This window comes from Triticum aestivum, chromosome 5D, assembly GCF_018294505.1.
Source record: "Triticum aestivum cultivar Chinese Spring chromosome 5D, IWGSC CS RefSeq v2.1, whole genome shotgun sequence".
Lineage (NCBI taxonomy): Eukaryota > Viridiplantae > Streptophyta > Magnoliopsida > Poales > Poaceae > Triticum > Triticum aestivum.
In genome coordinates this window covers 530,169,349-530,196,291 of record NC_057808.1, presented here as the reverse complement: position 1 = coordinate 530,196,291, position 26,943 = coordinate 530,169,349, and the positions used below count along the sequence as shown (strand labels likewise).

The 26,943-nt window shown below is 49.1% G+C and overlaps 5 protein-coding genes across 6 annotated transcripts; 2 read left to right on the top strand and 3 right to left on the bottom strand.

Moving 5' to 3' along the window:
• The first annotated feature begins 4,792 nt into the window (after positions 1 to 4,792).
• Positions 4,793 to 8,355, top strand: LOC123126012 (putative B3 domain-containing protein Os04g0347400). Its single transcript, XM_044546437.1, has 7 exons — positions 4,793 to 4,998; positions 6,113 to 6,175; positions 6,376 to 6,655; positions 6,760 to 6,845; positions 6,939 to 7,233; positions 7,308 to 7,504; positions 7,773 to 8,355. Exons 2-6 carry the CDS (start codon positions 6,128 to 6,130, stop codon positions 7,433 to 7,435), a joined length of 837 nt encoding a protein of 278 aa, XP_044402372.1. The 5' UTR covers positions 4,793 to 4,998; positions 6,113 to 6,127; the 3' UTR covers positions 7,436 to 7,504; positions 7,773 to 8,355.
• A 792-nt stretch (positions 8,356 to 9,147) lies between these two features.
• On the bottom strand, positions 9,148 to 13,807 carry LOC123123509 (kinetochore protein NDC80 homolog). Its single transcript, XM_044544032.1, has 4 exons — positions 12,609 to 13,807; positions 10,931 to 11,177; positions 9,770 to 9,916; positions 9,148 to 9,675 (listed from the first exon to the last, which is right to left on the bottom strand). The coding sequence occupies exons 1-4, from the start codon at positions 13,739 to 13,741 to the stop codon at positions 9,481 to 9,483; spliced, it is 1,722 nt and encodes a 573-aa protein (XP_044399967.1). The 5' UTR covers positions 13,742 to 13,807; the 3' UTR covers positions 9,148 to 9,480.
• A 209-nt stretch (positions 13,808 to 14,016) lies between these two features.
• LOC123123508 (uncharacterized) lies at positions 14,017 to 14,731 on the top strand. Its single transcript, XM_044544028.1, has one exon. It carries the CDS (start codon positions 14,054 to 14,056, stop codon positions 14,579 to 14,581), a length of 528 nt encoding a protein of 175 aa, XP_044399963.1. The 5' UTR covers positions 14,017 to 14,053; the 3' UTR covers positions 14,582 to 14,731.
• A 1,297-nt stretch (positions 14,732 to 16,028) lies between these two features.
• On the bottom strand, positions 16,029 to 19,803 carry LOC123123507 (hsp70-binding protein 1). 2 transcript variants are annotated; one of them, XM_044544026.1, is made up of 6 exons: positions 19,434 to 19,803; positions 18,650 to 18,804; positions 17,793 to 17,843; positions 17,470 to 17,691; positions 17,226 to 17,328; positions 16,029 to 16,773 (listed from the first exon to the last, which is right to left on the bottom strand). In XM_044544026.1, exons 1-6 carry the CDS (start codon positions 19,532 to 19,534, stop codon positions 16,260 to 16,262), a joined length of 1,146 nt encoding a protein of 381 aa, XP_044399961.1. In that variant the 5' UTR covers positions 19,535 to 19,803; the 3' UTR covers positions 16,029 to 16,259. The 2 variants fall into 2 exon arrangements, with proteins under 2 accessions (XP_044399961.1, XP_044399962.1); XM_044544027.1 differs by having other exon boundaries at positions 18,662 to 18,804; positions 19,434 to 19,800.
• Positions 19,804 to 20,662: 859 nt separating this feature from the next.
• On the bottom strand, positions 20,663 to 21,449 carry LOC123126011 (cyclin-dependent protein kinase inhibitor SMR4). The gene has a single exon (XM_044546436.1). The coding sequence runs from the start codon at positions 21,324 to 21,326 to the stop codon at positions 21,057 to 21,059; it is 270 nt and encodes an 89-aa protein (XP_044402371.1). The 5' UTR covers positions 21,327 to 21,449; the 3' UTR covers positions 20,663 to 21,056.
• Between the last annotated feature and the right edge of the window lie 5,494 nt (positions 21,450 to 26,943).

Sequence of the window (26,943 nt, the reverse complement as noted above, 5' to 3'; positions counted from 1 at the left end):
ATGATATGGCCATTATCATTTTGCTCCTTTGATCTCCATCTTCGGGGCGCCATGATCATCTTCGTCACCGGCATGACACCATGATCTCCATCATCGTGTCTTCATGAAGTTGCCACGCCAACGATTACTTCTACTTCTATGGCTAACGCGTTTAGCAATAAAGTAAAGTAATTTACATGGCGTTATTCAATGACACGCAGGTCATACAAAATAATAAAGACAACTCCTATGGCTCCTGCCGGTTGTCATACTCATCGACATGCAAGTCGTGATTCCTATTACAAGAATATGATCAATCTCATACATCACATATATCATTCATCACATCTTCTGGCCATATCACATCACAAGGCACATGCTGCAAAAACAAGTTAGACATCCTCTAATTGTTGTTGCAAGTTTTTACGTGGCTTCTATAGGTTTATAGCAAGAACGTTTCTTACCTACGTAAAACCACAACGTGATATGCCAATTACTATTTACCCTTCATAAGGACCCTTTTCATCGAATCCGATCCGACTAAAGTGGGAGAGACAGACACCCGCCAGCCACCTTATGCAACTAGTGCATGTCAGTCGGTGGAACCAGTCTCACGTAAGCGTACGTGTAAGGTCGGTCCGGGCCGCTTCATCCCACAATGCTGCCGAATCAAGATAGGACTAGTAGAGGCAAGTAAATTGACATGATCTACGCCCACAACTGCTTTGTGTTCTACTCGTGCATAGTAACTACGCATAGGGCTGGCTCATGATGCCACTGTTGGGGATCGAAGCAGAATTTTAAAATTTCCTATGCATCACCAAGATCCATCTATGGAGTATACTAGCAACGAGGGGAAAGGAGTGCATCTACATACCCTTGTAGATCGCGAGCGGAAGCGTTCAAGTGAACGGGGTTGATGGAGTCGTACTCGCCGTGATCCAAATCACCGATGACCGAGTGCCGAACGGACGGCACCTCCGCGTTCAACACACGTACGGAGCAGCAACGTCTCCTCCTTCTTGATCCAGCAAGGGGGAAGGAGAGGTTGATGGAGATCCAGCAGCACGACGGCGTGGTGGTGGATGTAGCGGGATCTCGGCAGGGCTTCGCCAAGCTTCTGCGAGAGGGAGAGGTGTTGCAGGGGGAGAGGGAGGCGCCAAGGGCTGTGGTGTTGCTGCCCTCCCTTCCCCCCACTATATATAGGCCCCCTGGGGGGGCGCCAGCCCTGGAGATCCCATCTGCATGGGGGGGCGGCGGCCAAGGGGGGGGGGAGGTGGCTTCCCCCACAAGCCAAAGGGGGGGCGCCCCCCACCCCTAGGGTTTCCAACCCTAGGCGCACGGGAAGGCCCAAGGGGGGCGCCCCAGCCCACTAAGGGCTGGTTCCCTTCCCACTTCAGCCCATGGGACCCTCCGGGATAGGTGGCCCCACCCGGTGGACCCCCGGGACCCTTCCGGTGGTCCCGGTACAATACCGATAACCCCCGAAACTTTCCCGGTGGCCGAAACTGGACTTCCTATATATAATTCTTTACCTCCGGACCATTCCGGAACTCCTCGTGACGTCCGGGATCTCATCCGGGACTCCGAACAACTTTCGGGTTTCCGCATACTAATATCTCTACAACCCTAGTGTCACCGAACCTTAAGTGTGTAGACCCTACGGGTTCGGGAGAGATGCAGACATGACCGAGACGCCTCTCCGGTCAATAACCAACAGCGGGATCTGGATACCCATGTTGGCTCCCACATGTTCCACGATGATCTCATCGGATGAACCACGATGTCGAGGATTCAATCAATCCCATATGCAATTCCCTTTGTCAATCGGTACGTTACTTGCCCGAGATTCGATCGTCGGTATCCCAATACCTTGTTCAATCTCGTTACCGGCAAGTCACTTTACTCGTACCGTAATGCATGATCCCGTGGCTAACTCCTTAGTCACATTGAGCTCATTATGATGATGCATTACCGAGTGGGCCCAGAGATACCTCTCCGTCATACGGAGTGACAAATCCCAGTCTCGATCCGTGTCAACCCAACAGACACTTTCAGAGATACCCGTAGTGCACCTTTATAGTCACCCAGTTACGTTGTGACGTTTGGCACACCCAAAGCACTCCTACGGCATCCGGGAGTTACACGATCTCATGGTCTAAGGAAAAGATACTTGACATTGGAAAAGCTCTAGCAAACGAACTACACGATCTTTGAGCTATGCTTAGGATTGGGTCTTGTCCATCACATCATTCTCCTAATGATGTGATCCCGTTATCAATGACATCAAATGTCCATAGTCAGGAAACCATGACTATCTGTTGATCAACGAGCTAGTCAACTAGAGGCTCACTAGGGACATGTTGTGGTCTATGTATTCACACATGTATTACGATTTCCGGATAACACAATTATAGCATGAACAATAGACAATTATCATGAACAAAGAAATATAATAATAACCATTTATTATTGCCTCTAGGGCATATTTCCAACACTGGCATCACACATACGTCATGCTGACGTCATCCCATACTGTTCTGGATAATGTTGGATTTAAATAAATAATTATAATTAGAAAATGATTAAATCTTTAGAAAATCATATAAAATAATCTGTAACTCGGATGAAAATACTTTCTACATGAAAGTTGCTCAGAACGACGAGACGAATCCAGATACGCAGCCCGTTCGTCCGCCACACATCCCTAACATATCAAACATGCAACATTTCACCTCTGGTTCGTCTGTCCGAAAACGCGAAACACCGGGGATACTTTCCCAGATGTTTCCCCCCTTCGTCGGTATCACTTCCTACCGCGTTAGGGCACACCTGACACCGCGCATTGTCATGTCATGCACCGTCATGCTTATGTTTGCATTGTATTTACTGTTTCTTCCCCCTCTTCTCTCCGGTAGACTACGAGACCGACGCTGCTGCTGCCCAGTTCGACTACGGAGTTGACGACCCCTCTTTCTTGCCAGAGCAACCAGGCAAGCCCCCCCCCCCTTGATCACCAGATATCGCCTATTCTTCTCTATACTCTTGCATTAGAGTAGTGTAGCATGTTACTGCTTTTCGTTAATCCTATTCTGCTGCATAGCCTGTCTTTGCCACTACTGTTGTTACCTTTACCTGCAATCCTACATGCTTAGTATAGGATGCTAGTTTTCCATCAGTGGCCCTACATTCTTGTCCGTCTGCTGTGCTATACTATCGGGCCGTGATCACTTGGGAGGTGATCACGGGTATATACTATACTTTATACATGATACATGTGGAGACTAAAGTCGGGTCGGCTCGTGGAGCACCCGCGAGTGATTCACGGATTGGGGGCTGAAAGGACCTTTGTCCCGACGGCCCTCTGGGTGGATCTTTGTGGCGGAGCGACAGGGCAGGTTGAGACTGCCTAGGTGAGAGGTGGGACTGGCCCTGGTCGGCGTTCGCGGTTACTTTAAAATAACACGCTTAACGAGTTCTTGGTATTTGATCTGAGTCTGGCCATTTGGTCTATACGCACTAACCAACTACATGGGAAAGTTATGGGCACTCGACGTCGTGGTATCAGCCGAAGCCTTCGTGACGTCAGCGACTGAGCGGCGCGCGCCGGATTGGAACGTAAGCCTGCTCTTGTATTAAGGGGGCTAGTTCTGCTTCCGGCCGCCCTCGCAACGTGCAGGTGTGCAATGGGCGATGGGCCCAGACCCCTGCGCCATAGGATTTAGACCGGCGTGCTGACCTCTCTGTTGTGCCTAGGTGGGGCTGCGACGTGTTGATCTTCCGAGGCCGGGCATGACCCAGGAAAGTGTGTCCGGCCAAATGGGATCAAGCGTGTTGGGTTATGTGGTGCACCCCTGCAGGGAAGTTTATCTATTCGAATAGTCGTGTCCCTCGGTAAAAGGACGACCCGGAGTTGTACCTTGACCTTATGACAACTAGAACTGGATACTTAATAAAACACACTCTTCCAAGTGCCAGATATAACTCGGCGATCGCTCTCTAATAGGGCGGCGAGGAGGGGATCTCCGGGTAGGATTATGCTATACGATGCTACTTGGTGAACTTACCATCTACTCTCTTTTACATGCTGCAAGATGGAGGTGGCCAGAAGCGTAGTCTTCGACAGGATTAGATATCCCCCTCTTATTCTGGCATTCTGCAGTTCAGTCCACTGATATGGCCCTTTACACATATACCCATGCATATGTAGTGTAGCTCCTTGCTTGCGAGTACTTTGGATGAGTACTCACGGTTGCTTTTCTCCCTCTTTTCTCCCTTTCCTTTCTACCTGGTTGTCGCAACCAGATGCTGGAGCCCAGGAGCCAGACGCCACCGTCGACGACGACTCCTACTACACCGGAGGTGCCTACTACTACGTGCAGCCCGCTGACGACGACCAGGAGTAGTTAGGAGGATCCCAGGCAGGAGGCCTGCGCCTCTTTCGATCTGTATTTGCTAGCCTTCTTAAGGCAAACTTGTTTAACTTATGTCTGTACTCAGATATTGTTGCTTCCGCTGACTCGCCTATGATCGAGCACTTGTATTCGAGCCCTCGAGGCCCCTGGCTTGTATTATGATGCTTGTATGACTTATTTATGTTTTAGAGTTGTGTTGTGATATCTTCCCGTGAGTCTCTGATCCTGATGTGATGTGATGTGGTGGTAGGCGACGTCCAAAGAGACAGAAGCTGGGAGGAAGGGACGGCAAGCTCTTTTATTACTACTGTACTTATTTGCTTCGTGTCCCGTGCATGGCAGTACCACTGCTACTACAGTACAGCGGCATCGAGTACTGTCTAGCACTACCACTACAAGTAGCTCGTCCGGTCCGCCGCTGGCCTCTCCACTCCACTGCAGTCGCTCGTCCCGTCCCCTCACCTCCCATCCCCTCTCACAGGCACCGCCACCGCCACCGCCACCGCGCACAGCTAGGCGAGAGGCGCAGGCACTCCGGCGGTCGACGTACGGGGAGCGCAAGGAAGGAAGGAGCAAGGCCGGCCGTAGGGAAGCAGGGCAGGAGGTAACCGGCCCCCATCTCCGTCCTCCTTTTCCCCCTCTTCCCTCCTCACTCAAACCCTTGGCTTGTGACTTGGTGAGATGCATTAGCTAGTGTCTCCCACTCAAATCGAGAGGTGTCGAGTAAGCGTGGAACGAATGGATCTACCGATGGGGTACTCCATCTCCACGCCGCGGATCCATCCAAAGCTGGATATTCGCCGCGTATGCTACTGATTTTCAAAACAGCCTTTTTTTTTTCACACGCCCAAAGCCCTCCAGATGTGATTTATTTCGATTCAAACGTGATAGTACTATTTTCTTTTCTTCGGAAGATCCACCCCGGGTCTCTCAGATGCGTTTTCAAACATTTCGCGCCTGGGAGACGCCATGCATCAAGAGATCTCCTGCCTCTGACCGGCATGATTTGATATTTACTAGATTTTAGTTCATGCATGTCTTCCAATATCCATATGAGCACTACTAGTTTGATTGAAAACATGAACCAGCAGGGTTTCTTTTTTTTTTAAGGGAAAAGCCTCTTGGCACTTTATTGCGAAAACGACAGAGTTACATCATTCAGTACATGGTTAATCAGCCGGTTCGTACAATCCAGTGCAAATAAACGGCACGATGCTAGAATCTAGCATTGCTATCGCAATTTCTTCTTTTACCGGTGGAAGGGGTCCGCTTCCAGCAGCGTGAGGAGGAAACAGCCAGGCAAATAATCAGCACAAAATCAGCTAATACGACTTTCTTCAGAGGGCAAATATATATAATTAGAAACTAAACTAGCTAGAGGCTCCTCGTTTGTAAATAATCAGTACAAAACCAGCTAATAATTTCTAGTTGTACTGTACTAGCCTAGCCTCCATGCATTAATTTGTACTACAGTAGTATATAAAGATCACCTATTCTGCATAGTGTTGCTTTGGAAATGGAATAGAGACTCTGTTCACTGGATCACAAGGTAATGCGAGCTAATAAGCAGGGCTTTGCAGTTACTGATGATTCTTTTCTTCATCAGTACGTACATAAAAGACTGAAAAAAGTGTTTTTACATTCTTTTACACTTGCAGATGCAACAGATTTGCATTTCTCTGTCCTTGTCGTGCACGTTGACATGTCACTGTTCGCAGGTAGTGTCAAGCGCAATGGGATCGTCCGGCAACTATGGCATGCGAACCAAGATGCAGCAGATGGTGAAACTGCCTGCTTCCAAGTATCTTGTACTCCCTCCGTCCCATAATATAAGAGTGTTTTTGACACTACACTATTGTAAAAAAGGCTCTTATATTATGGGACGGAGGGAGTAAGAACGACGTCACTGTTACTGCTCCAGTGTTGTCCATCTTATATCCTGATATATACTTCCATGACGAACCCCACTGTGATTATGCAGCGCATCAACGATGAGACCGCTCGGTGGTTCGATACCGGAGATCGTGGCGCTGAACATAAGGCCCACATCATGAGTCCGTTCGGCAAGAAACCCTGGGGCATCACCGTCGGCCGAGACTCCAACGGCTCGTTCCTGGGTGATGGGTGGCCACAGTTTGTTGCCGTGCACGGCATTGGCGTCGGCTGCTACTTGGTGTTCAAGCATGTATTGCGCGGCACGGTCACCCTAAAGGTGTTCGACGACGGCTTTGTTATTAAACCATTCGGCCTAACAATTACTGGTGCGTCTGGACTTCCTTAGTTAGTTACATGTACTTTTGACCTAACAATTACAACAATCATAGCTCAAACATTAGACAACTAATTCACGCTTGTTCATATTCAGTTTTGAGCCCAGCTGAGATCGAGAATGCATTTGCTCGTAAGCCCCAGTTCATTGTGCCATTTCAGACAAGTTTCAAGGAAAAGATGGTTTGTTTAATTTTTCCCGTTCAAATGTTCAGAACCATTAAGCTGCTGAGCATGTATGTTCACTGCATTATGTCGTTCCAACTGTTCTTGCAGCCTATCCCTCCTGAGTTTCTGCGGCGAGGATACATCTCAGAAGAAGACCTGAGCAGACCGAAACCGGCAGCCATTTTTTCGACATCCTGGCATGTCGACCTCGAGAAGGATGGCCCGAATGTCTTCTTCGCCGGACCCTTATGGCCAAAGTTTCTGGAACACAAAAACCTGTCTGAAACTCATGTCCTGCTGATCAAGTATCACGGGCGCATGACCTTCTCATTGGAGACCTATGGACATGGGAATAATGAGCACATTGAGGAAGAAACAAGCTCGTCTCAGCAAAGCGAGCAATGTGAGTAGTCAAACTTTTCTGAAAAACTATATCTTGGTCATAGATTAAATTGATTACAACCATTGTCCTCTCAGCTCCTGGAGCACAAAGCCAAGAGGAAGAACATGTTTCCACTCCGAAAACTCCGAAAAGGAAACGAAAGGATGGTAGAAAGCCCAACAACTTCAGGGCACCTAAACAAGAAGACAAAGTGTGTCTATGAGCTTGGATCTGCAGGGTCGCAGGCTTGGTTAAGGAAGACGATCAGCAGCGGTTCTGTGCTTAAAAATGTGTAAGTACAATTATTATTTTACTCCATGAGCAAATTAGGAACTTATTTGAAAAAAAAAATAGAGTAAGAAATACGAGTGCACCTTTTGGAAATAAGGGAACTAAACAATCTATCAGACAACTCTTGACATGACAGAGTATTATCAACTCGTGCATAATGTTGTCAATTTGTCATCATTTCACTCATCAACTGTGATACAAATAACCCATCCGATAATATCCAATTTTCCCAACCAATAACTTTTGCCCTGTGCTGCAATGGCTTGCAGAGTTTGCCACGGCCCTTCGGATTCGTGGAGAGTTGCAAGATCGCGCTCAAGCCCATGGAGAGCGACAATTCTTGGGAGGTGGAAGGTGTGGCCTTGTATCCGGGCACCAGAAAGGCTACGAATAGGCTTGTAACAGGCTGGCCAAAATTCTGCAAGGAGAACGGGCTCAAGGCAGGAGACACCTGCACTTTCAAAGTCGTCGACAGTACGCTGTGGCATGTTGTCATCGACCGCTATGCTGCTGCACTTCAAATTGCATAAAAAAGGACCGAACACTAGCTACCTAAGTAGTGATCATGACGAATGTTGTGGTAGAATGATATTCAACAGTTGGTGTTGATTTCTGGCTTTTGGACAGTGCTAGGGAATTTCTGTTTCATGACTTGGTATTATGGCTGGCTTATCAAGGCAAGATATCTACTTGTTAAGTTGTTAGAGTTGTTATTAAATTATGGAGTGAAACTTGAGCTGCAATGTAGTGCTAGTGCATCATGTATTGTTTAGTCTCAGCTCATTCCCCATATTTGACATCTTTGTCAAAGTGAATATGAAGATCTGATGGTTAACCTCCTGGGCGGAAATGGTCACAGTACGACCCATCTCATCCCTTGTTCACTTGGACTCAGACAGGCTGTGCTCAGTGCAATTTCAAAAAAAGAAGTCTTGTTCACTAAATCAGCTTTTGTTCTAAAAATATATAATATATTTTTCATCTACACCCTCAACTTTGTATGAAATCAGCGGCACTTATTTTGGGGCAGAGGGAACACTACTTTCGAGGGTGGTGTTACAACAAAGGAGAGCCACTGCCCGTGTTCAGAGCTAACATCCGGGAATGGGCCGCCCGGTACGAGATCGTCAGGGACATAGCCAGCGGCCTACACTATGTCTACCATGAGTATGAGTCCATGGTGCTCCACTGCGACATCAAGGCGAGCTAAATGTGTCTGGAATGCTGCCACAGGGTTTAGGATCAGCACAGAGCCTACTTGCTCCTCTTATTTGAGCAATACCTGGTTGTTTCTGGTAGGGATCGGTAGGGGGTTATGGTGGGTGCTGCTGCCATTTCTCAGACTCTGGAAAACAAGAAATAAATCTTGTTTCCAAGGAATTAAGCCTGCTGACATGACCTTACTCATATGTCAAGGACGAAGGATGGCGATGCACGCTGCATGATCCATTCGTTTGTCCATACATACCCTTGCTAAAAGTGTTGTTCTGTATGTTGAATTGAACGCAGTGCTGCTGAATCTGTTTACCTAGCAGCTGCAACTTGAGTTGGCTCTGGTTTTTATCTTATGGCAGTGCGTGGGGGCTGTCCCCTGCAGCTGCACAAAGACCTGTTAGTAACGACTTCTATTTTTCTGCGCTTGACTGTCAGTCACGAAACTGGGAGCTCAGACACAGCCGTCATTTCAACAATCTCTAAAAGCATCATACATACTCCCTCTACTCCATAATCCATAATGTAGTGCGTACAGATATTTTGAAAAGCCAAACTTCGCAAAATTTGACCAGGTTTACACAGAAAACTATTTATATCTTCGATACCAAATATCGAATACGAAACTACTTCTTGTGATGTAGATGTTTTTCTCCAGAAAAACTCGATCAAAGTTTGTGAGGTTTGACTTTTCAAAAAATCTACATGCAATGCATTATGGAACCGAGGGAGAACATCTAACTCGCTTCCAACATGTAACCAGCCTCAGACTATCTTGGCTGACAGCGAAGCTATGTCGTCCACGCATTCATAGAGGTCTTTCTTCATCTCGGCAGTCAACTGTTCCACAAACTCCTTGTACTCCGCGATTGAATCGATGAGCTTAAGCAGCTCCCTCGCGCACATCTGGGTTTCTTCGTCGGTCTCCCTCAATGCGGCCTGGAGACCCTCTTCCGAGTTCTGCCAAGTCACAACAATGATGCAAATAATTTATCTGATGGTGGTACATGTGTCATGCTACGGGAAACAGAGCAAATTTAAAAGACCATGTTACCTTCAAAAACTCTTCTGCCTCCTTCTCAACGGTGCTCATGTGATGTTCCTTTTTCTCTAGCTCGTCTTTCAATTTTCTAGCATCGGCTGCGCAGCGTGAAACGTGAGTTTGGATTTCACGATCCAGTGAATCCAGCTGACCAGTCATCTGGGAACAGAAACCACGATGTGAAATGAAATATAACTACTAGTACCGCTGATGCCTTTCAGGGCATGTGCAGTAGTTGAGAAGGCAACCTTCTCTTAAGCTTCCATGTCATTTAAAGATGATAATTCGAACATGTTACACAATGGATTATCTCTTTATGTTGTTTCTAGCAATTAATATCTGCATGCCCCTAAAATTATGTAGTGATAAGTGATAACTAAATAAGACCAAGACATGGCATCTGACTCCATCGATAGAAACATCTTACGTGGCAGGGGCATTACCAAGAGGAACTGACATCACCCCATTATACATGCCCTTAGGACACTGGTTCTCTAGCAGTTGGAGCAGATGAGAAATAAAACAAACCACAGTACCATAAAATGCAGGTCACCGGAACGTTGTAACCAATTAGTATCTCCATTCAGGAATATAAGTAACGCATCTCTAACTTTGACAACTGATGTTTATAATTTGGATTGGCAGAGTGAAAACAGTATGATTAGGTTTGCCCTGAAAATATTTACAAAATTATAATCTTATGACTCTTTGCTAAATTATTCATATGAAAACCAACAGCCAAAAATGCACGCTAGAGACCATGTCAAAAGTCAAACACAATATAACATGTATTGTTGAACTGAGGGAATATAAGACAAGGAAGTAAGCCATTGGCCAGTGTTGACTTGAGAATTTAAATAAAAAAGAGTTCACTTCAGTACTTTTTCCATGATGCACAGCACATAACTAATAAGCCAACTATTTTCTACGCTGTAATGAGTACTAAATTCATGATATTTTTAGACTACTGGACGAATTTTATCAACCCAAAGTACAGAATCTCCATTTTGCCAGGATTGTAAACAACTTTCGCATTATACAGAAAGAATTTCCACTTTGATGCATGAGTTTAAAAAAGTCAATCATGAACATACTAAGAGTTAAAATGGACTTCAGGTATTTGTTTTACTTTTTCATGCTGTGATGTATCATTTATAGTATAAGGTGACTGACCTCATTATGTTTAGCCTGTAGAACAGAAACATGGCTCCTTTTCTCCTCCAGCATTTTAGCAATTCCTTGCAACTGCTTTTGTAGATCAATTGACTCATCACGCTTTGAGATAATTAGCCGTTTAGTCTCATTAGCAAGAGCATTGAGCGCGGGCTTCAGGGTGGTTTTGTAGGTTGTACCAAGGATCTCAGCCGGGGAGGATCCTTTTGCATTTACCTCGAACTGGAAATCAATACTGGGTTTCAACCTGCAAAATGGCACAACAGTACAGTAAGGCAACAAGCTCTATATATAAATTGACGAAACAGAACTCAAAGAATAAACAACAAAACCACAATAAAATGATACTCTATCTTTCTGAGATTTTGATCTTTGTTTGCTTCAGTCTGCCACTAACTAAGCACTGAGGGACAATACTTAAGAATACTGCGTTACACAACATCTGTCCCGGCGATGTTTTCTTTTAATTGAAAGATGTTAGCATAGCCCTTAATTTTTATATTTCTCAATTATGAAGAATGCTATGATGCGAAACATATTAGAAGCTCTTTGTAAAGATGTATGAATCATAGCAATAACAAATTAATATATAAACATGTGATATATTACATTGTAGCAAACTAGCAATAGAGGAGCACTATGAATGAATTATAACTATGTTTGCCTAAACATGTGTCTATCACCCAAAAGAAAGCTAAATTATCACATAGAACAAAAATAGTTACAACCTTGCTGGAATGCTTTCACACATGAAGTCGCCGATTTGCAACATGATACTATTTTCAACAGAAGAACTAAAGAAATTATGATCAGGAAGAGTGGGTGAAGGGATTACACAGAGTTAAGCTACATAAACAATTGGAGGGAAAATGGGGGACAAAGTAAAACAAGGGCAAAAAACATATCATGTCCTACAACTTTCCCGCACTTTCTGATGGGTAACACTGCAAAGTTGGAACCGTCTCTATTCAGCTAATGTAAACTACTAGAGGACTGCCTCATGCACACCCTTATTCATTGTCTCAATCAGAAGTCTATGTACGTCCAGATCTTAAGAACAAACGACTGATAGTATGATTATTGGTTTTGAACAGAAAGCAGTTTACTTAATCTAACCTGACATCTCAATGATAGTCCACGAAAAAATAAGGCTTTCCCCTAAGCAGGCTTAGCTATATAATTGCACACACAGCAGACTAGCAGAGTGTACTCTAAACCGTTAAGGAAACAAGCAGTAAAACAAGTTAAGAATGACAAACAACAAGAAAGGTAAAAGGTAACATACAAAAGACATGAGACAAATTGCACAATCAAGAGAGCACTATCGCAAGTTAAAGCACAATCTTGTAAACTGCATGACCGCATATCCTAAACAAAGCAAAAGATCATACAAAAAGAATTCTGAGATTAAGTAATTGGAGTGCTTAGGTATGAACAAAATTAGTTGACTCTCCAAATGAACTAATATTTGAACTATGGAGGTTAAGAAGACTAAACATATTGAACTATGGAGCAACATTTCAGTATTACAACAGATAGATGCTTAGATAACATGGTTACTCAGTTAAGGTCAGTTTAAAGGTGCTTAGATAACAATCGAACCATTGGTGAAAGAATAAAAACATTGAGAAAAAAATCAAAGAATCAGGAGATCCAATGTTCTTTAGGGAATTCATACTTCCTGAGGGACTGGTTGCACAGCTCGGCAAGGCCCTCGATCTCCTCGAGCTTGCTGACAAGTGCAGCTTCAAGTTCCCACCCCTTCTCCTCCAGTACAGCATTGGCATTCTCCAACTTGGCAATATCATGCTCCACCGCTTGCATCTCCCTAGCCATCCTATCAACATCTCTGACATTGACCACCTGCGTCTCCACCTGTTTCAGCAGCTCCTCATTCTCGGCCATCGTCTGCTGGCAATTCATCACCTTGGCCTCCAGCTCCTTCTCCTTCTCCACCAAGGCATCTTCCTTCTCCTTGATCTTGGTGGACCAGCTCTTGACCACCGCCTCGAACTTCTGAACGTCGGCAGTAAATGCATCCTTCTTCTCCTCCAGCGCCTTGAGGCGAGAGGGCGCCGACATTTGCTTGCTCCGCTTGGCCTCGAGATCCTGAACCTCCTTCTCCAGGTCCTGAATGGCCACCCCCAACGCACCGACTTGGGCGCGGGCCTTGGAGTGGTAGTCGTCGTCGAGGGCGGCGACGGCGTCATCCTCGCCAGTGAGGAACAGGTAGTAGCTCTCGGTGATGTAGGTCATGAGGTCAGTGGAGGGGGGAGGAGACGCGGCGAGCCCGTCGGTGGCGCGGCAGAGGAGGGTGAGCCAGTAGAGGACGGAGAGGAGCGGCGGCCAGGAGTGCGGGGTGCCGGGGGCCTTGAGGGCGGATCTGGTGACCTTGTAGGGGCATCCGAGGGAGCGGAGGAGGGCGAGGAGGTCGTCCTCCCAGGCGGCGGGCTTGAGGGGGTAGCGGAGGCGGTCGGCGAGGTGGTGGAAGGCGGCGACGATGTCCTTGGCGGGCGGGAGGGGCGGGCGGAGGTGGATGGCGGCGGGGGCGAGGTAGGCGTTGACGGCGCGGAGGGCGGCGGCCTGGGAGGCGCGGTCGGAGAGGCTGGTGATGGGGGCGGCGTGGGAGGGCGCCGTGCCCATGGAGGAGCAGACGCTGAAGGCGTCCGAGTCGCGGCGGGAGAAGGCGTGGTCGAGGTTCCGCGGGTAGAGCGGCTGGTCCGTCATCGGAGTGCGGTCCACGGCCGCCGAGGAGGAGGGGGCCTTCGGGTGCCGCCCGCCGCCGCCGCCGCCGCCGCGCCCGCGCCGCATTCCCGGTGCCGGGGATGGGGTAGGGGTTTGGTCTGGAAATTCCGGGGTTTCGATTTGATTTTGGTACCAAGTGGGGAAAAATGCAGAAATGCTATGCGGTTGGGAGGCCCTGGGCTGGGCTTTTGCGTGGGCTGGCCACGCGGCCGAACTCGGAAACGAGGTTGGGCCGCCAGGCCCGTTAGGCCGGCCAGTTACTGTTCGACTCGGTTTCCAACCATGGCTTCCCATATATACGCGACCAGCCTCTCATACCTGCCAAAAGGACTCGAGCCGAGCAAAAAGGGAGTTGACGTCGCCAGCCAGCCGTCCGCCATGGACACGGACGACTTCCAAGCGGTGCTGGAGAGGATGCTCCAGCTGCGCCTGGATTGCCCGCCGGACGGCGACGGGGTCACCGCTCCTCCGTACGCCCCGGCGCAGCCCGCCGCCGCAGACGACGACCATGCAAAAGTAAAACAATCGGCGGCTGAATGGACGGAGGTCCTGGTGGGCGAGATGGCGAGCGCCGCTTCCATGGACGACGCCCGGCGCCGCGCCGCAAAGATCCTCGAGGCCTTCGGGGGCGCCGTCTGCACTCGCGCCGCGCGTGTCGTCGCCGATAAGGACCGGGAGCTGGGAAACATCCGGCGGCAGAACACCATCCTGAAGAAGGCGGTGCTGCTCCAGCACCGGCAGCACTTGGAGGACGAGGCGGAGGGCAGGGAGCTCCAGGGCCAGGTCGCCCAGCACCGGGAGCAGGTCCGGCAGCTCGAGGCGGACAAGTATGTGCTGTCCATGCACCTCAGGAACGCGGGCGGCGGGGCGTCCATGCCTGGGAACTTCAACCCGGAGGTTTTCTGAGCAACCAAAGGCGGACACTGGCCTACGGTCTACCCAAGCGATTATTGGCTGGTCGATTTGCACAGCATGATGATGTATCATTACCCTGTTCAAGTCTGATCCTGTTTGTCTTCTATCTAACATTGATAATTCATAGCTTATTTTGATTTATTTATCTATTTTTGTGTGTGTTGGCACACTCCTCTCAGAGCTACTCCCTCTGTCTCAAAATATAAGAACGTTTTTATATTTTGGGAGGGAGGGAGTAGATAAAAGCTTAGATAACACGCACAAACTTTTTCGGTAAAGGGCGGTTTTTATTGATTCATAATGTAGCATCAAGGGGATACATGCACTATGAATACACACCCGGCCTCTGCATAATTAAGATGCACACAGCCAACACTAGCACACACACATAATCCTACTAGCAGATATCAAAGTCATACAAGACCAAAGCTATGCCTGGGATGAAGAGAGAAAAAAAACGAAACAATCAAAACAATGAACGAGTACATACAGTATGAAATCTACAACGCACATTGCACGCACAACATCTAAGAATCTGCAAAAGATGATTGTCTACCACCCTCCTTTGTTCATATACGTCCAGACAGATAACCAGATAGCAAAGAGAAGGAAAAGGCGTACCCAACAGGCCTCCCCCTCCCCCTGTCTATGTACGTCCGAGCTATCCGTAAACCCTCAAACTTAGCCTATATGCGGGAGTACATGAGGACATCTGAAAATGTTCGGCAGTCCACCACGTCGGACACATCCATTTGGCCCACTTTATCTCATTCTTTATTCTTTCTTTTTTTTTCATCTCCATCAATCACATACATTTGATCGGACAATTTGAGGGATACAGTTGTGTGCATGAACGATGAGGGTTCAAAGCAGACACCCTCGTGGATATATACAGTTGTGTGCATGAACGATGAGGGTTCAAAGCAGACACCCTCGTGGATATATACAGTTGTGTGCATGAACGATGAGGGTTCAAGGCAGACACCCTCGTGGATATATAGGGGGGCGAATTTAGATTAAAAGGGAAGAACTGACACGCATAGATTGAAGTCTAGATTCCAGTTAATCTCATTACGCTGTGGGTTACGCCCGTGAATCTTGAGTTCTTCAGCGTAATTTCAACGGAAGAACTAAGACGGAAGTAGATTAAAGTCTGGATTCCAGTTAATCTCATTTTAATTGGAATGCTAGTAACCGGAATGTACAGCTAATCTCTTTTGGAATGCTAGTAGCCTAAAAGCACTTCGACATTCATACAGGCTGAAGTGCACTCAGGAAGGGTCACATTTGGGCATGCCCTTCATTTTTGTTCCAAACATCAGCTAACGATCTCATTACTAACCTGGTTTAAGAGTGTAACAACATACCAGCATGATCGATGACTTGAGTGTACTTTCCTTTGCAGATAGTATCTACTGTATGTGGCACTCAACAAGTGTGCATTAAGATCATTGCTTAAGAGGCAAAGGATAATAACACAAGCATCTGTCAAACTCGCAAAAAGAAAACACTCGAATCAACCTCTCAGCTGATCAGCGTAGTACAACCATTGTGGCAAATAATAAAGGTTACTAAAGGCAGAATCACTAGACTTTTCTACCATTAACGCATGCTCTTCAGCCTCCCACAATATCCGCTGGGTTCCACCAAGAACTAGAGCCGGAGACGGTCACGGCCCTAGCAGCAGGGGCGGATCCTTCTTCCCGCTGCCCGAATCGGAGTCCTCCGCTGGAGCAGGCCTCGGCGCGGCCCACGAGCGGAGCGGCGGCTCGAACATCTTCCCCGCGACGTCCGGCGGCGGCTGCTGCGGCGCGTCCTCCCCCGGGAGCACCACCAGGCCCTTCTCCCTGAGAGACGACGGCTCGCCGTAGCACTCCTTCCAGAGGGAGTCCACCAGTTGCCGCTCCTCACGGGCTGCTTGGAGGTCGTCGGCGTCCATTGCGCTGATGCCTTCGATTCGGCTCTTCAGGACGTCTTTCAGCTTGTCCTGATCAGGTAGAGCGTTGCTGGCAGCTGGTGTCTTGTCGCGTGCCAGCTCAAGAAGGCCGCCCAGGGCAGCCTCCCGGACTCCAGAATCGTCACTGGATGCGAGGTGTATCAGTTGATTCGGAAGACCAATCTCTGCAGCGACGTTCCTATCCGCCTTATTGTTCAGCAGGTACTGTGTGAGATGCAGAGCTTTCCTGAGATGATACAGACAGGACAACCGTTACCGTTATGGACATTCCAGGTCCGTAATTCCAGTAACAACAGAATTTTCTTAGCCAGAATCAACAAAATTAGTACAAAAACACCAGCATGAATAGACCGTGCAAATGTTGGTAGGATAGTTTCATTAGCAAGGTTGATTAACAACTTAACATGTTTATTCACAGCGCTAGAATTCTTGTGATAACTCTTTAGTGATGTGCGAGTGTAGACCATTTCTGAACAGAGAACCTGGTTGCCCCAGTTCAACTGATGGTGGATATCATGACAACAGAAAGCCAGATACAGGGAAAGTTCAGAGTACTGTTCTGGTGTATATTTCTTGTCCTAACAAACTCAACCAATTCAAAAATTCTCTTATGCAAATATCCAATGGTGTACCATAGTAGGATAGGCACATAGCGGTTCTAAATACCACAAAACATACCTCTGAAGTCTAGCATCATCAGAACCAAGTGCATCTTTCAGTGCAGCATGTCCATTTCCTAGACGAAATGCAGCAAGACCGGACTGGTTATTGCGAATCAGAGCTGCAACACAAGGGTATGAAACCAATTATTTGCATGAACAACAAAAGAGAACTACATGAAGTTGAACTAGTGGTCCTTGCATGCGATTTTCTTATCATATATGAAATGCACAAATACAAAGACAAAGAAGAAATGGCTTACAAGAGATAGCTCCAAGAGCTTTTGTGCGTGCAGTCGTGCTAGGATCAGACCTGAAGTTTGTCAATAGCGGCTCCAGTCCATTAGATTCCATGACAAGTTGCTGGCTTTTCGGGTTATTCTGGACAACCGTACTGACAACTTCTGCTGCCTTTGCTCGGATGCCAGCATGTGAATTTTTCAAGTAACCAAGTAGAGGATCTAGTCCACCAATAGAATGAAGATCTGCTTGGACAATTCAAACATTTAACAAATTCCATATGGTTAACCGCACTACAACTATTTAAAAGCAGATAGATCATCATTTGGCTCATCAGTGATCTTACCATTTGCCATATCAATGGATTCCACGTGCTCTTGTAACTCATCAAGCATATCTGCGCACAAAGTTGGAAAATGTTTAGCTCAATGAACTTTAGCATGCACCGACAAATCAGAATCGGGTGCGAAAGGTACTTTTAAACATACATGAACAAAGGTTGTTAAAGGGAAAAGCAGGGTCTGATCAAAATAATCATCATAAGATGCATTTCTAATTGAAGTGGGAATGGTACAAATTCAGCAGCACACAAACAGAGAAACTTCATGGACTGTGACGAATATCTACCTCACCCCAAATGTTTATCAGAAAGTGTCAAAGAATGAATTTTTTACTTTCTATCAAACAACAGCAATTACTTCTGCCAAAGATATTACTTGCGTGAATTCCAATGCCACAAGGCACACATATTGCACAATCAAGTAAAAAAATTAAAATAAAATTTGCATCATAAAGGGAGAAGAACAGCAAGCCAACTGGTTAAAAATCAGTGCAGGAATAACTGCCCTTGTTACCGTCAAGCCTATCCATTCACAGTATTTGCCGCGTTTTTTTATCTATCATATCCATCAGCTCGGGCATGCAAATGCTATGAATTTAACCAAGTATCCTCAGCCCTAGTTTTACGCTCCAAGCATTAAAAATTTGCTAGTTGCATGTTGTAGAGCACATACGGCACACAACAGCCAGTATCTTGAGCGATGGAAATGCTCTCAGATGTGAACAATAGCATCCAAACAGTCTGTGGGGTATAAAATTGCACGTCTAACATAAAAGCAGCTATAGGTAACTACAACAGGAATGTGAAAGCATGATAAGAAATATGTAGGTTTGAGAACACGATGATGAAAAAAAGGGGAACACCTGAGAAGGTACCTTCAATGTTCTCTGGAGTCACGCCATGAGACTGCAACACATCATTGGGGGTTTTCATCACCTGGGCTATCTCCTTCATCCTGCCGACGACATCGATTGTGTTCGCCTGCATCGCCTCCATAAACCATTTCCTGTCCTCCTCGCTGCAAACCGAAAATCAGGGGAACTATTAGCAACAGGAATACTCACCGGCCACTCAGAATATCTTTCGGTCATTTCGCTCTCCAAGAAATTCAATGGCTCCAACAAGTAAATAAGCCTTCAATGATCGAACACTACCTCGAGTTCAAGAATCAAACAAACAAATTAATGGCTCAGTGACGGTTACTACAGCTTCATCTGGCTAATTATAGTGCTACATCCAGATAAATGAGTCGCATCAATCCAAATGGTATAGAACAATATTCAAATGTAAAGTCAGACAACAATTTTAGCGAGACAATACAGCTAGAGCTTCGTGAATTCGTGATACACAACACGAACTGGTAGTACTACAATTAACTGAACATCCCAACTGATACAGACTAGAACATACCAGTAACCCCAGCCTTAAAATCTGAATCACAATTGACACATAGCCTTAAAACCTAGAACCAGTAACTCAACTCTATAAGCCTTCCTTCAAATCCGAAAACCCGCACCAGACTCATCCCCAGAATCTAAACGGGGGCCGAGCAACGAAGCGGAGCGGGTAACTAACTGTGTACGAGGAGCACGGAGGAAGCGAGGGTAGGGGGGGTTTGGGGGAGGGGATCTGGGCGGGCGGGCAGACCTGAGCGCGCGGGGCGGGTTGGTGCCGTCGCTGCCGTGGGCGAGGCTCCACTTGAGCAGGCCGTTCCAGTCGGGCCCGCCTCCTGCTCCATCCTTGGCCATGGCCTCACGGTTGTCGCCGGAGAGACGCTGCTGCCGGTGCTGCGAGAACGATTCCTCGAGGCGTGCGCTGCCGCGGGAAGTAGCAGTGGTGGTGGTATAGCTTCTGGCCCCGTCCCCTTCCTTTTGTAGTGCTCTCTTTGATTGGTCTTTCCTCGCCCTCGTCGGCCGTGGCGTGGTGGAGACGGAGGGACCGTTCGGCGGCGGCGGGGGTCCGGAGTGTTCCGGAACCTGCGGTGTGCTTCCTGAGGTGAGGAGGAGAAGCGTCCTGGGCCGGTTCCGGTTTGTCACTGTATCGGGTCTTCGGGCCGTGATCAATGTGGAAAGCTAAGCCTGTTTAAATAACTGGGCTACCAGCCTAGATTGGGCTATATTAGGATATACAGCTCAGCCCTCGGGCCGTTCACGAAGTGCCTCCTCTCTTATGGGCCGTGTACTCTGGTTAAACAAACAGGAGAGAAGAATATGCCTAACCCTCAAAAGAAAAAAAAGAATATGCCTCTAGTCTAGATCCAATAAAAAATGAGAATATGCCTCGAGAAAAATTAGAAGACAGGAATAAACCGTTTGGTTTGGTTTCGGACATTTAGGTTGTGATTGGCATTATTTTTTCCCGAGCAAATTTTTGATCTATCCATTTAACGATGGCAGTACAACTAACATCAGAAATAATAAAAATCTATTCGGACATTTGGTTGTGTTTGGGATTGCCACCAATGTCTACCCTGCTGAAATAATAAAAATCTATTCGGACATTTGGTTGTGTTTGGGATTGCCACCAATGTCTACCCTGCCAAATTTTTGGTCCTGGCCAGAACATTGGTCTCTGGTTTCAATTTTTTGGAATGCCAGTGTCCATCAGATCATCACCAACTCTTAGTTCCGCAAAACAAAAAAATGCTAGTTCTTTTCTTTTTCAATGTTGGTCAATTCACTGGCAATCAAAACCTCAAACCAATCTTTTGGGTAGCAAACCTTCAAAACCTCAAACCAATCTTTTGGGTAGCAAACCTTTTTTGGCATGGCAACCTTCGACACAAACAGAACATACCCATGGTCATGGAAGCAACTGACGAGCGTCAGACAGAAATTAACAACTGCGTTCATTTAAAACAAAAAATCAACTAGAAATTCAACAGACACAATAAATTAATTTAACAATGATATAATGTTGGACGGGCGAAAGATCAAGTAGCACAAGGGAGGAACATTTTTGCAAGAACATCTACACGAACACGTACATGCACACTTCTGTACGGCTACACTATCGAACCTTTCCTACTCCTACTCTCCCAACTACATACACCTACCTATGGCCAGCAGGCCAGGGAGGGGGACACACACACAAAAGCAGCATTCTTCTTGGTACTGCCATTTTCGCGTCAGGAACTGAAGCAGAAGAGGGACGCGCCCGCACATCTTCCTCTCTCCAAAACCAAAACAAGATGTGCAGCCAACATCCCTGGCTAGTGTCTATTCCCTAGGAGTAGGAGACACCTAGTTGCTGTAGTCTGCAGAGGATCGTTTACGCGCAGGTGGAGGCGGCGTGCCTCCGCGGCGGCGCGAGCATGAAGAGGGACTCGATGTCCGGCGGCTGGAAGTAGCCACCCTTGGGCGGCTCCCGGCGCGGCGCCGCCTTGCCGAGCTCCACCGCGGGCTTCTTCCTCGGCGGCGGCGGCGGGCACGCCGGCAACGCCGGGATGCGGCAGTCGTCCCTCCTCGGCGTCTCCCACCCCTGCTCCTCCGCCACCGTCGTCACGGTCATGCCATACTCCATCGGCACCTCCACCTCCATATCTCGAGGACTGTCTTCTCCTAGACTCGTACCAAGCGGGTTTGGTTTGAGCAGCAGCTGGCCGGTGAACAAGCTACCAAGAACAAGCAAAGAGAGTGAATGAAGTGAGGTGAGCAACCACGGCAGCCAGGGTGCGGGATTAATATAGCGGTACGAGCGCGTAGCGTAGTGGAGTACAGCGGCATTGCGGTGGCGACGCGGCTCTGGGATTGTGTACTGACTTTGTGACTTACGCCATGAACTGTGGGACCCCGGTGGACGTGGGCTCCGCTGTCGGCGAGACGGGTAAGCGAGGGTGCGCGTGAGGAAGCGAGGCCAGGCCAGGAGAGCCGCCGTACGTGGCGCGGGGTCGCGAACGCGCGGGAGCCGGCGTCGGTCGAAAGCGGGGGAACGGTCTAGAGCGAGGCCCCCCCGCCTCGGATCCTCTGCGGCCGCCCCGCTCCCGCGACACGACCGCCAGGAATGGATCACGGCTGGCGTCGCGTCGTGATCGTGCCCTGAAGAAAACCACTGCACACCGACCGTACGGACCAAGACGCCAATCAAAATATTCCTTTTTTTTCTGTCCGCGAAATATATTTATTCCCCGTTTTGTTCTTTGCGTTGGCGAAGGGTCACATCGCTCCATTTTAGACGAGGCAGCTGGGCCGCGCAGTGGATCCGAGGCGAGCCGGGCGGTTCAAACTCAGCCTCAAGCATTGACCTCCCTCACGAAAAAAAAAGCCTCAAGCATTGATTTATCTCTGGGAGAATACCCTGGAACTGGAGAGATGGAGCATGTCTATCTCCTCGGTCGTCCTGCTCTGCTCGGCGCCCCACGCAGAGGAGTTGTGGCGGGGGCGGCGACCACGTGGAGGCGGCTCCGTGGCGCGGCAGCAAAAGCGCGGACCAGCGTGGAGCGATAGAGTACGTGGCGCCGCCGCATTGACACACACAGCTGCTCTGGAGCTCGGAGCGGCAGAGCTTCTCGTGTTCCCAGGCTGCAGCGTCCCCGTGCGCGCGCAGTTCGTGGACGCGTGGATTGGCTAGAATGGAGTTGGTTTTGCGGGACAAAATCACCTATGTAGCAAAGAAAATCCCGATTTGACCTTGGTTTAAAAAAAATCGATTTTGACCTGTCTGGGTGACGCCAACATCCCTGACGTCTGGGTTGTGAAGCAGACGCCAGGCACCCTGGCGTCTGACCCCTGGCCCGTACTGCCCGCCTGCCCGTTGACCTGCTGACGTGGCAAAGGGGCCTGATGCCAAGGACCCTGGCGTCTGGCCCTGATAACTGAATAACCCCATCGGGAGAGTGTGTGGGTCCCACCCACACACTTTCCCCAATCCAGCCCGAACTTGAAGAAGATTTGCTGCCCCCCCCCCCCCAACTCTCTCTTCCCTCAAGCTCCCCCCTCAAATCCTCTCCAAAAGGTACTTCCCTTAGGTGGATCTTTCCATCACTTTGTTGCTTGTGGTAATCTCCCTCAAATCACCCAATTTTTTGGTTAAATCTTGTTATTTTGATTGCATTTTTTACATGTTGGTGGAACCCTAGTTCATGTTTTCTCCCTTACGTTAGTGTGAATGGCTTGGTTAACTTTGATAATATAGTGATATGCATGGTGTGTAGTAGGAATATTTGCTTGTTGAGTAGAAAGATTGGGGGTTAGGGTTAGTTGGTGTTTAGGGTTAACTTTGCTTAGTGTGTGTTAGTTAGTGAAACTTTTGTGGACATCACCAATAATTTAGTGTTGATATGATTTGGATATAATGAGATGTATTTGAATAAACACCAATTCTCATTGAAGCCTTAAATGCATTCATGTTGTTTTTAGATGAAGAGACTTGTTAATGTTCATTACATTGGCAAAGGAGGCATTCTTGAGTAACAATGCCGACACGGGTGAGGAACCATTGGTTTTTGATACAAGCCCTAGTTATGAGGATGTTGTTGCAAAAGTGAGACAAGTCTTAAAGTGGATGGACACCAATGTTGATGTTAAGTTAATAGGAAAGTATGATGTTGGAGTTGGAGCCAAATCTCGCTTGAAAAGTATGCCTATCACCTCGGATTTGCATTGGGATGTATACAAGGAAAAAGTTTCCCAATCGGAAGACAAGTAACCTGAATTGTTTGCCACCAAGGTTGAATCTCCTCGGTTTACACTTGATTTGAACCGGCATGTCTCTTCCCCAAAGGATGACATGAGTGAGAGGACAATGGTGCCACTTGTTGAGCATAGGGTTGTGGTTGATGCCCCCAATGCTTATCGCCAACCACGTCCCCGTGTACCATCTATTGAAGCAAATGAGGTTGAGTTGTATGCCCCCAATGCTTCTAGCCAACCACCAACTAGCCAAGCAAATGAAGTTGAGGTGATTGCTAGTGACGAAGTAATTCAAGAGGATGAAGATGCTTATGATGACGACGAAGAGCAAGAGGAAGGGTTTCATGGTAATGATGTTGGTGACTTGGATGCGTACATAGCGCAAAAGGACATGGATCATGAGTTGCCTTTTAGGCGTCAATATGCCTATGACTCGGATGACGAGGGTCTAGTTGAACTGTTGGACGAGGATGGATTCACAAAGGAGGAAAACCAAATCCACTTTGAGTTGACGGGCTTAGAAAAAAGAACTCACTTGTTTAACGATCTTAGCCTTGCCCATAAAGCTGTTGTTGATGGTGGAATGAGAATGACGGCGATTGAGCCAACACCATGCCCAGATCCAGGAGAACCAAGGGTGGAGAATGAGGACGAGAATGCTTATTTGAAGAAAGGAGTGAAGTTTCTGAGCTTGCCTATGCTGAAGTTTTGGCTGTCTGACTATGCCATTCGGAACCATAGGCCAATTTATGTTGAGCACTCCGACATGAAGTTGCGTTACACCGTGAAGTGTGAGCAAGAAGGATGCCCATGGAAGGTTCGTGCAAGAAAACTTAAAGAAACCGAAGAATGGGTGTTAAGAAGTTGTGTTGCCACTTATAGGTGCAAACCGCCATCTAAACGACTTCGAACGACACACCGTCAACTCACATCTGAGTATCTCGGATACAAATGGATGAAAGACATAGGCTTTGATCCCACTGTGAAAGTGAGGTTTCTCATGCGGACGGTGAAAAAACAATTTGGTTATGAAGTCAAGTATGAGAAGGCATGGAAGGCTATCGGGTGGTAGGTGCGACATATGCCAACGGGTGGCTTATCATTGTGGGAGCCAGTAAGACATCGCCAGTGCCTGGAAACGGGATAAGGCGAAGACATGCACGCCGGCGAATCTTACCCAGGTTCGGGGCTCTCCGTGGAGATAAAACCCCTAGTCCTGCTCTGTGGGGTCTCCGCATGATCACTAGATCAACACAAGTGGCTACAAGTGGCTCCTTGAGCTGTTCGGCTAGAGGAAGAAGAAGGGCAAGGCTAGCTCTCTTCTTCTCTCTATGTGGTGTCTAAAACTCTAAGAGATCAACCCTTTGCATGGGTGCCCTGGGGGGTTTATATAGGCCTACCCCCCAGGGGTACAATGGTAATCCGGCTGGATGCGGGTCCAGGCCGTCAGTGTCTGTATCCGCCGGCTTCTCCGCCGGCCGCTGGGTCCCGCCGACTGGTGGGTCCCGTCGGCTGCCGGCCTCTTGGCCGACAGGCCGGCCCCACCGCCTGGGGGTCTTGCCGGCGGCTGATTACTGTAGCCTCGCCCCTAATGACGAGGGCTTTGCCGAGGTAAGCATGGCTACAGTGCCGCCGTCTTGCGGGCTCTCACTATAGTCTTACCTCGTCTTGTCTCCTTAATGATGCAAATACTTCGAGGGAGTGAGGTAGCCGGCTACACCCCAGGCCGACTGGGGGGGCTTGGCCACCTTCGAGCGTCTCTCTGGCTGAAGGAGCCCGCCGCCCGCGGGCCGTACTGACAGCCTGTCGTGGGTGGCGTCATAGTCAACATGGCAACAGTGCCGCGCCGGACGGGGGATGGCCGACCCGTACGGTGCACTGTGACCATGCGTGCTTCGGGATTCGGGGGTGGCAGGCTTTACTGTAGCCAAGCCCCGTCTCGTCACCGTTATGTGGGTGCAGTCCTTGGGGGCGCAATCTTGGCCGCTTGCCGGGAGTCGGTCTTCTTGTGGCCGGCTTCTTGGAATCGGCCTTCTTGTGGCTCTCTTCGGGAGGGTTTTTAGGGCCGGGCCGCCTTCCAGTAGTCGGCCTGTGAGATAGCTGGCCAGGGGGAGGCGGCCCTGTGCTTCGGGTGCTTGAAGGCTCGATCGGCCCGATAATTTTTAAAGAGCCAGGGGGAGTCGGTTAAGCTACCCGTGGTCATTTACTCCGACAGTAGTCCTCGAAACTGGTTGGGCTTCGCGGCTGAAAGGAGGACGAGAAGCTTAATCAGCTTCCTATCTTGAGGAGCCAGCAGCTAGGAGCCGGCTTTGATCAGGTGCGTCGTCTTGGTGAGGCTTTGAAGTCTGAAGGCGGGAACCAGCTCGCGCGCACGCCAGGTTGCGGGCCGGCCGCTTGCCGCCCGCGCGCCACGCGGCGCCCTCCGGCTGGGAGAGCCTGCAAGCCCACGCGCGCGACGGGACGCCGCCGCAGGCCGGGGCCCGCCACTTCCACGCCTCGGCCTAGGTGTGGATCTTCTGTGGCCCAAAACGGGCCATTCGCCTTCCAACGGCGGTTTCCGCACGCCGTTAGGGCGTAATAATCGCGGGACGTGGGGGAGTGGGCGCAGTTAATCCCACGCCCCCTCCTACGCCTCGCCTCCTCGGCTTCGCCGCACGAGGCCATAAATAGGGGGAGGAGGAGCGGTAGACGCTCGCACGCTCGCCCTCGCTCCGCCATCTTCTTCTTCTTCTTCCTCTCCATCGCTGTAGCCCCTCGCTGCCGCGTCGTCCCTCCAGTCATCGCACTACCCCGCAGCTTCGCCACCGCAGAGCCGTGCTTTCGCTGTCGCCGCGCCTTTTTCATCGGCTTCTTGCCCTCATGTCGCGCGGCGGGGACTGGGACGGCTCCAACGTCCACGAGGACCACATCGACTTCCTCCGCAAGACGCGGCGGTTGCCCGGCAAGGATCATGTGCGGGTCCGTCTTGCGCCGGAAGGGGAGATCTCACCGGCGCCAGAGGAGGGCGAGCGGGTAATCTTCCGCTTGCACTGCCTACGCGGCCTCGGCCTGCCTGCGAGCGGCTTCTTCCGCTCCTTCCTTGAGTTCTACCAGCTCCAGCCGCACCACCTCACTCCAAACACGGTGGTGCTGCTGTCCGCCTTCGTCACTTTGTGCGAGGGCTTCCTCGGCGTCCTTCCCACCCTCGAGCTCTGGGGGGAATTCTTCCAGTCCAAGCTCGGTACCGCCATGAGGGGCGTGCCGGCTCAGAGCGGCGCCTTCATCGCGATGCGGAGGCCGGTAGCCGACAACCCTTTTCCTCCCATCACGCTGATCCAGTCGGTGAAGCTCTGGCAGAAATCCTACTTCTATGTGAAGAACGTCGCTCCGCAAGGCGACTTCGTCAACTTGCCGGCTTATGCAGCCGGCCCGCCGGCTGGGAGGCGGCCCCAATGGTCCTATCGGGCCAGAACACTGTCGCCTGCTGGAGCCGCCGCCGTCGCGCGACTCCGGGTAATGGTCCAGTCGGAGGGCCTGACCGGGCCCGA

Excerpts from the sequence above, each read along its gene's own strand:
- LOC123126011 (XM_044546436.1), bottom strand. The coding sequence starts at position 21,326 with ATGGAGGTGGAGGTGCCGATGGAGTATGGCATGACCGTGACGACGGTG.
- LOC123123508 (XM_044544028.1), top strand. The coding sequence starts at position 14,054 with ATGGACACGGACGACTTCCAAGCGGTGCTGGAGAGGATGCTCCAGCTG.
- LOC123126012 (XM_044546437.1), top strand. The coding sequence starts at position 6,128 with ATGGGATCGTCCGGCAACTATGGCATGCGAACCAAGATGCAGCAGATG. Across the intron at positions 6,176-6,375 it reads GAACCAAGATGCAGCAGATG|CGCATCAACGATGAGACCGC; the intron begins GTGAAACTGCCT and ends GTGATTATGCAG. Across the intron at positions 6,846-6,938 it reads CAAGTTTCAAGGAAAAGATG|CCTATCCCTCCTGAGTTTCT; the intron begins GTTTGTTTAATT and ends CTGTTCTTGCAG.
- LOC123123507 (XM_044544026.1), bottom strand. The coding sequence starts at position 19,534 with ATGGCCAAGGATGGAGCAGGAGGCGGGCCCGACTGGAACGGCCTGCTC. Across the intron at positions 18,805-19,433 it reads AACCCGCCCCGCGCGCTCAG|CGAGGAGGACAGGAAATGGT; the intron begins GTCTGCCCGCCC and ends TTCGGTTTGCAG. Across the intron at positions 17,692-17,792 it reads ATCCATTGATATGGCAAATG|ATCTTCATTCTATTGGTGGA; the intron begins GTAAGATCACTG and ends TTGTCCAAGCAG.
- LOC123123509 (XM_044544032.1), bottom strand. The coding sequence starts at position 13,741 with ATGCGGCGCGGGCGCGGCGGCGGCGGCGGCGGCGGGCGGCACCCGAAG. Across the intron at positions 9,917-10,930 it reads TACAGGCTAAACATAATGAG|ATGACTGGTCAGCTGGATTC; the intron begins GTCAGTCACCTT and ends TTCTGTTCCCAG. Across the intron at positions 9,676-9,769 it reads AGGCAGAAGAGTTTTTGAAG|AACTCGGAAGAGGGTCTCCA; the intron begins GTAACATGGTCT and ends GTGACTTGGCAG.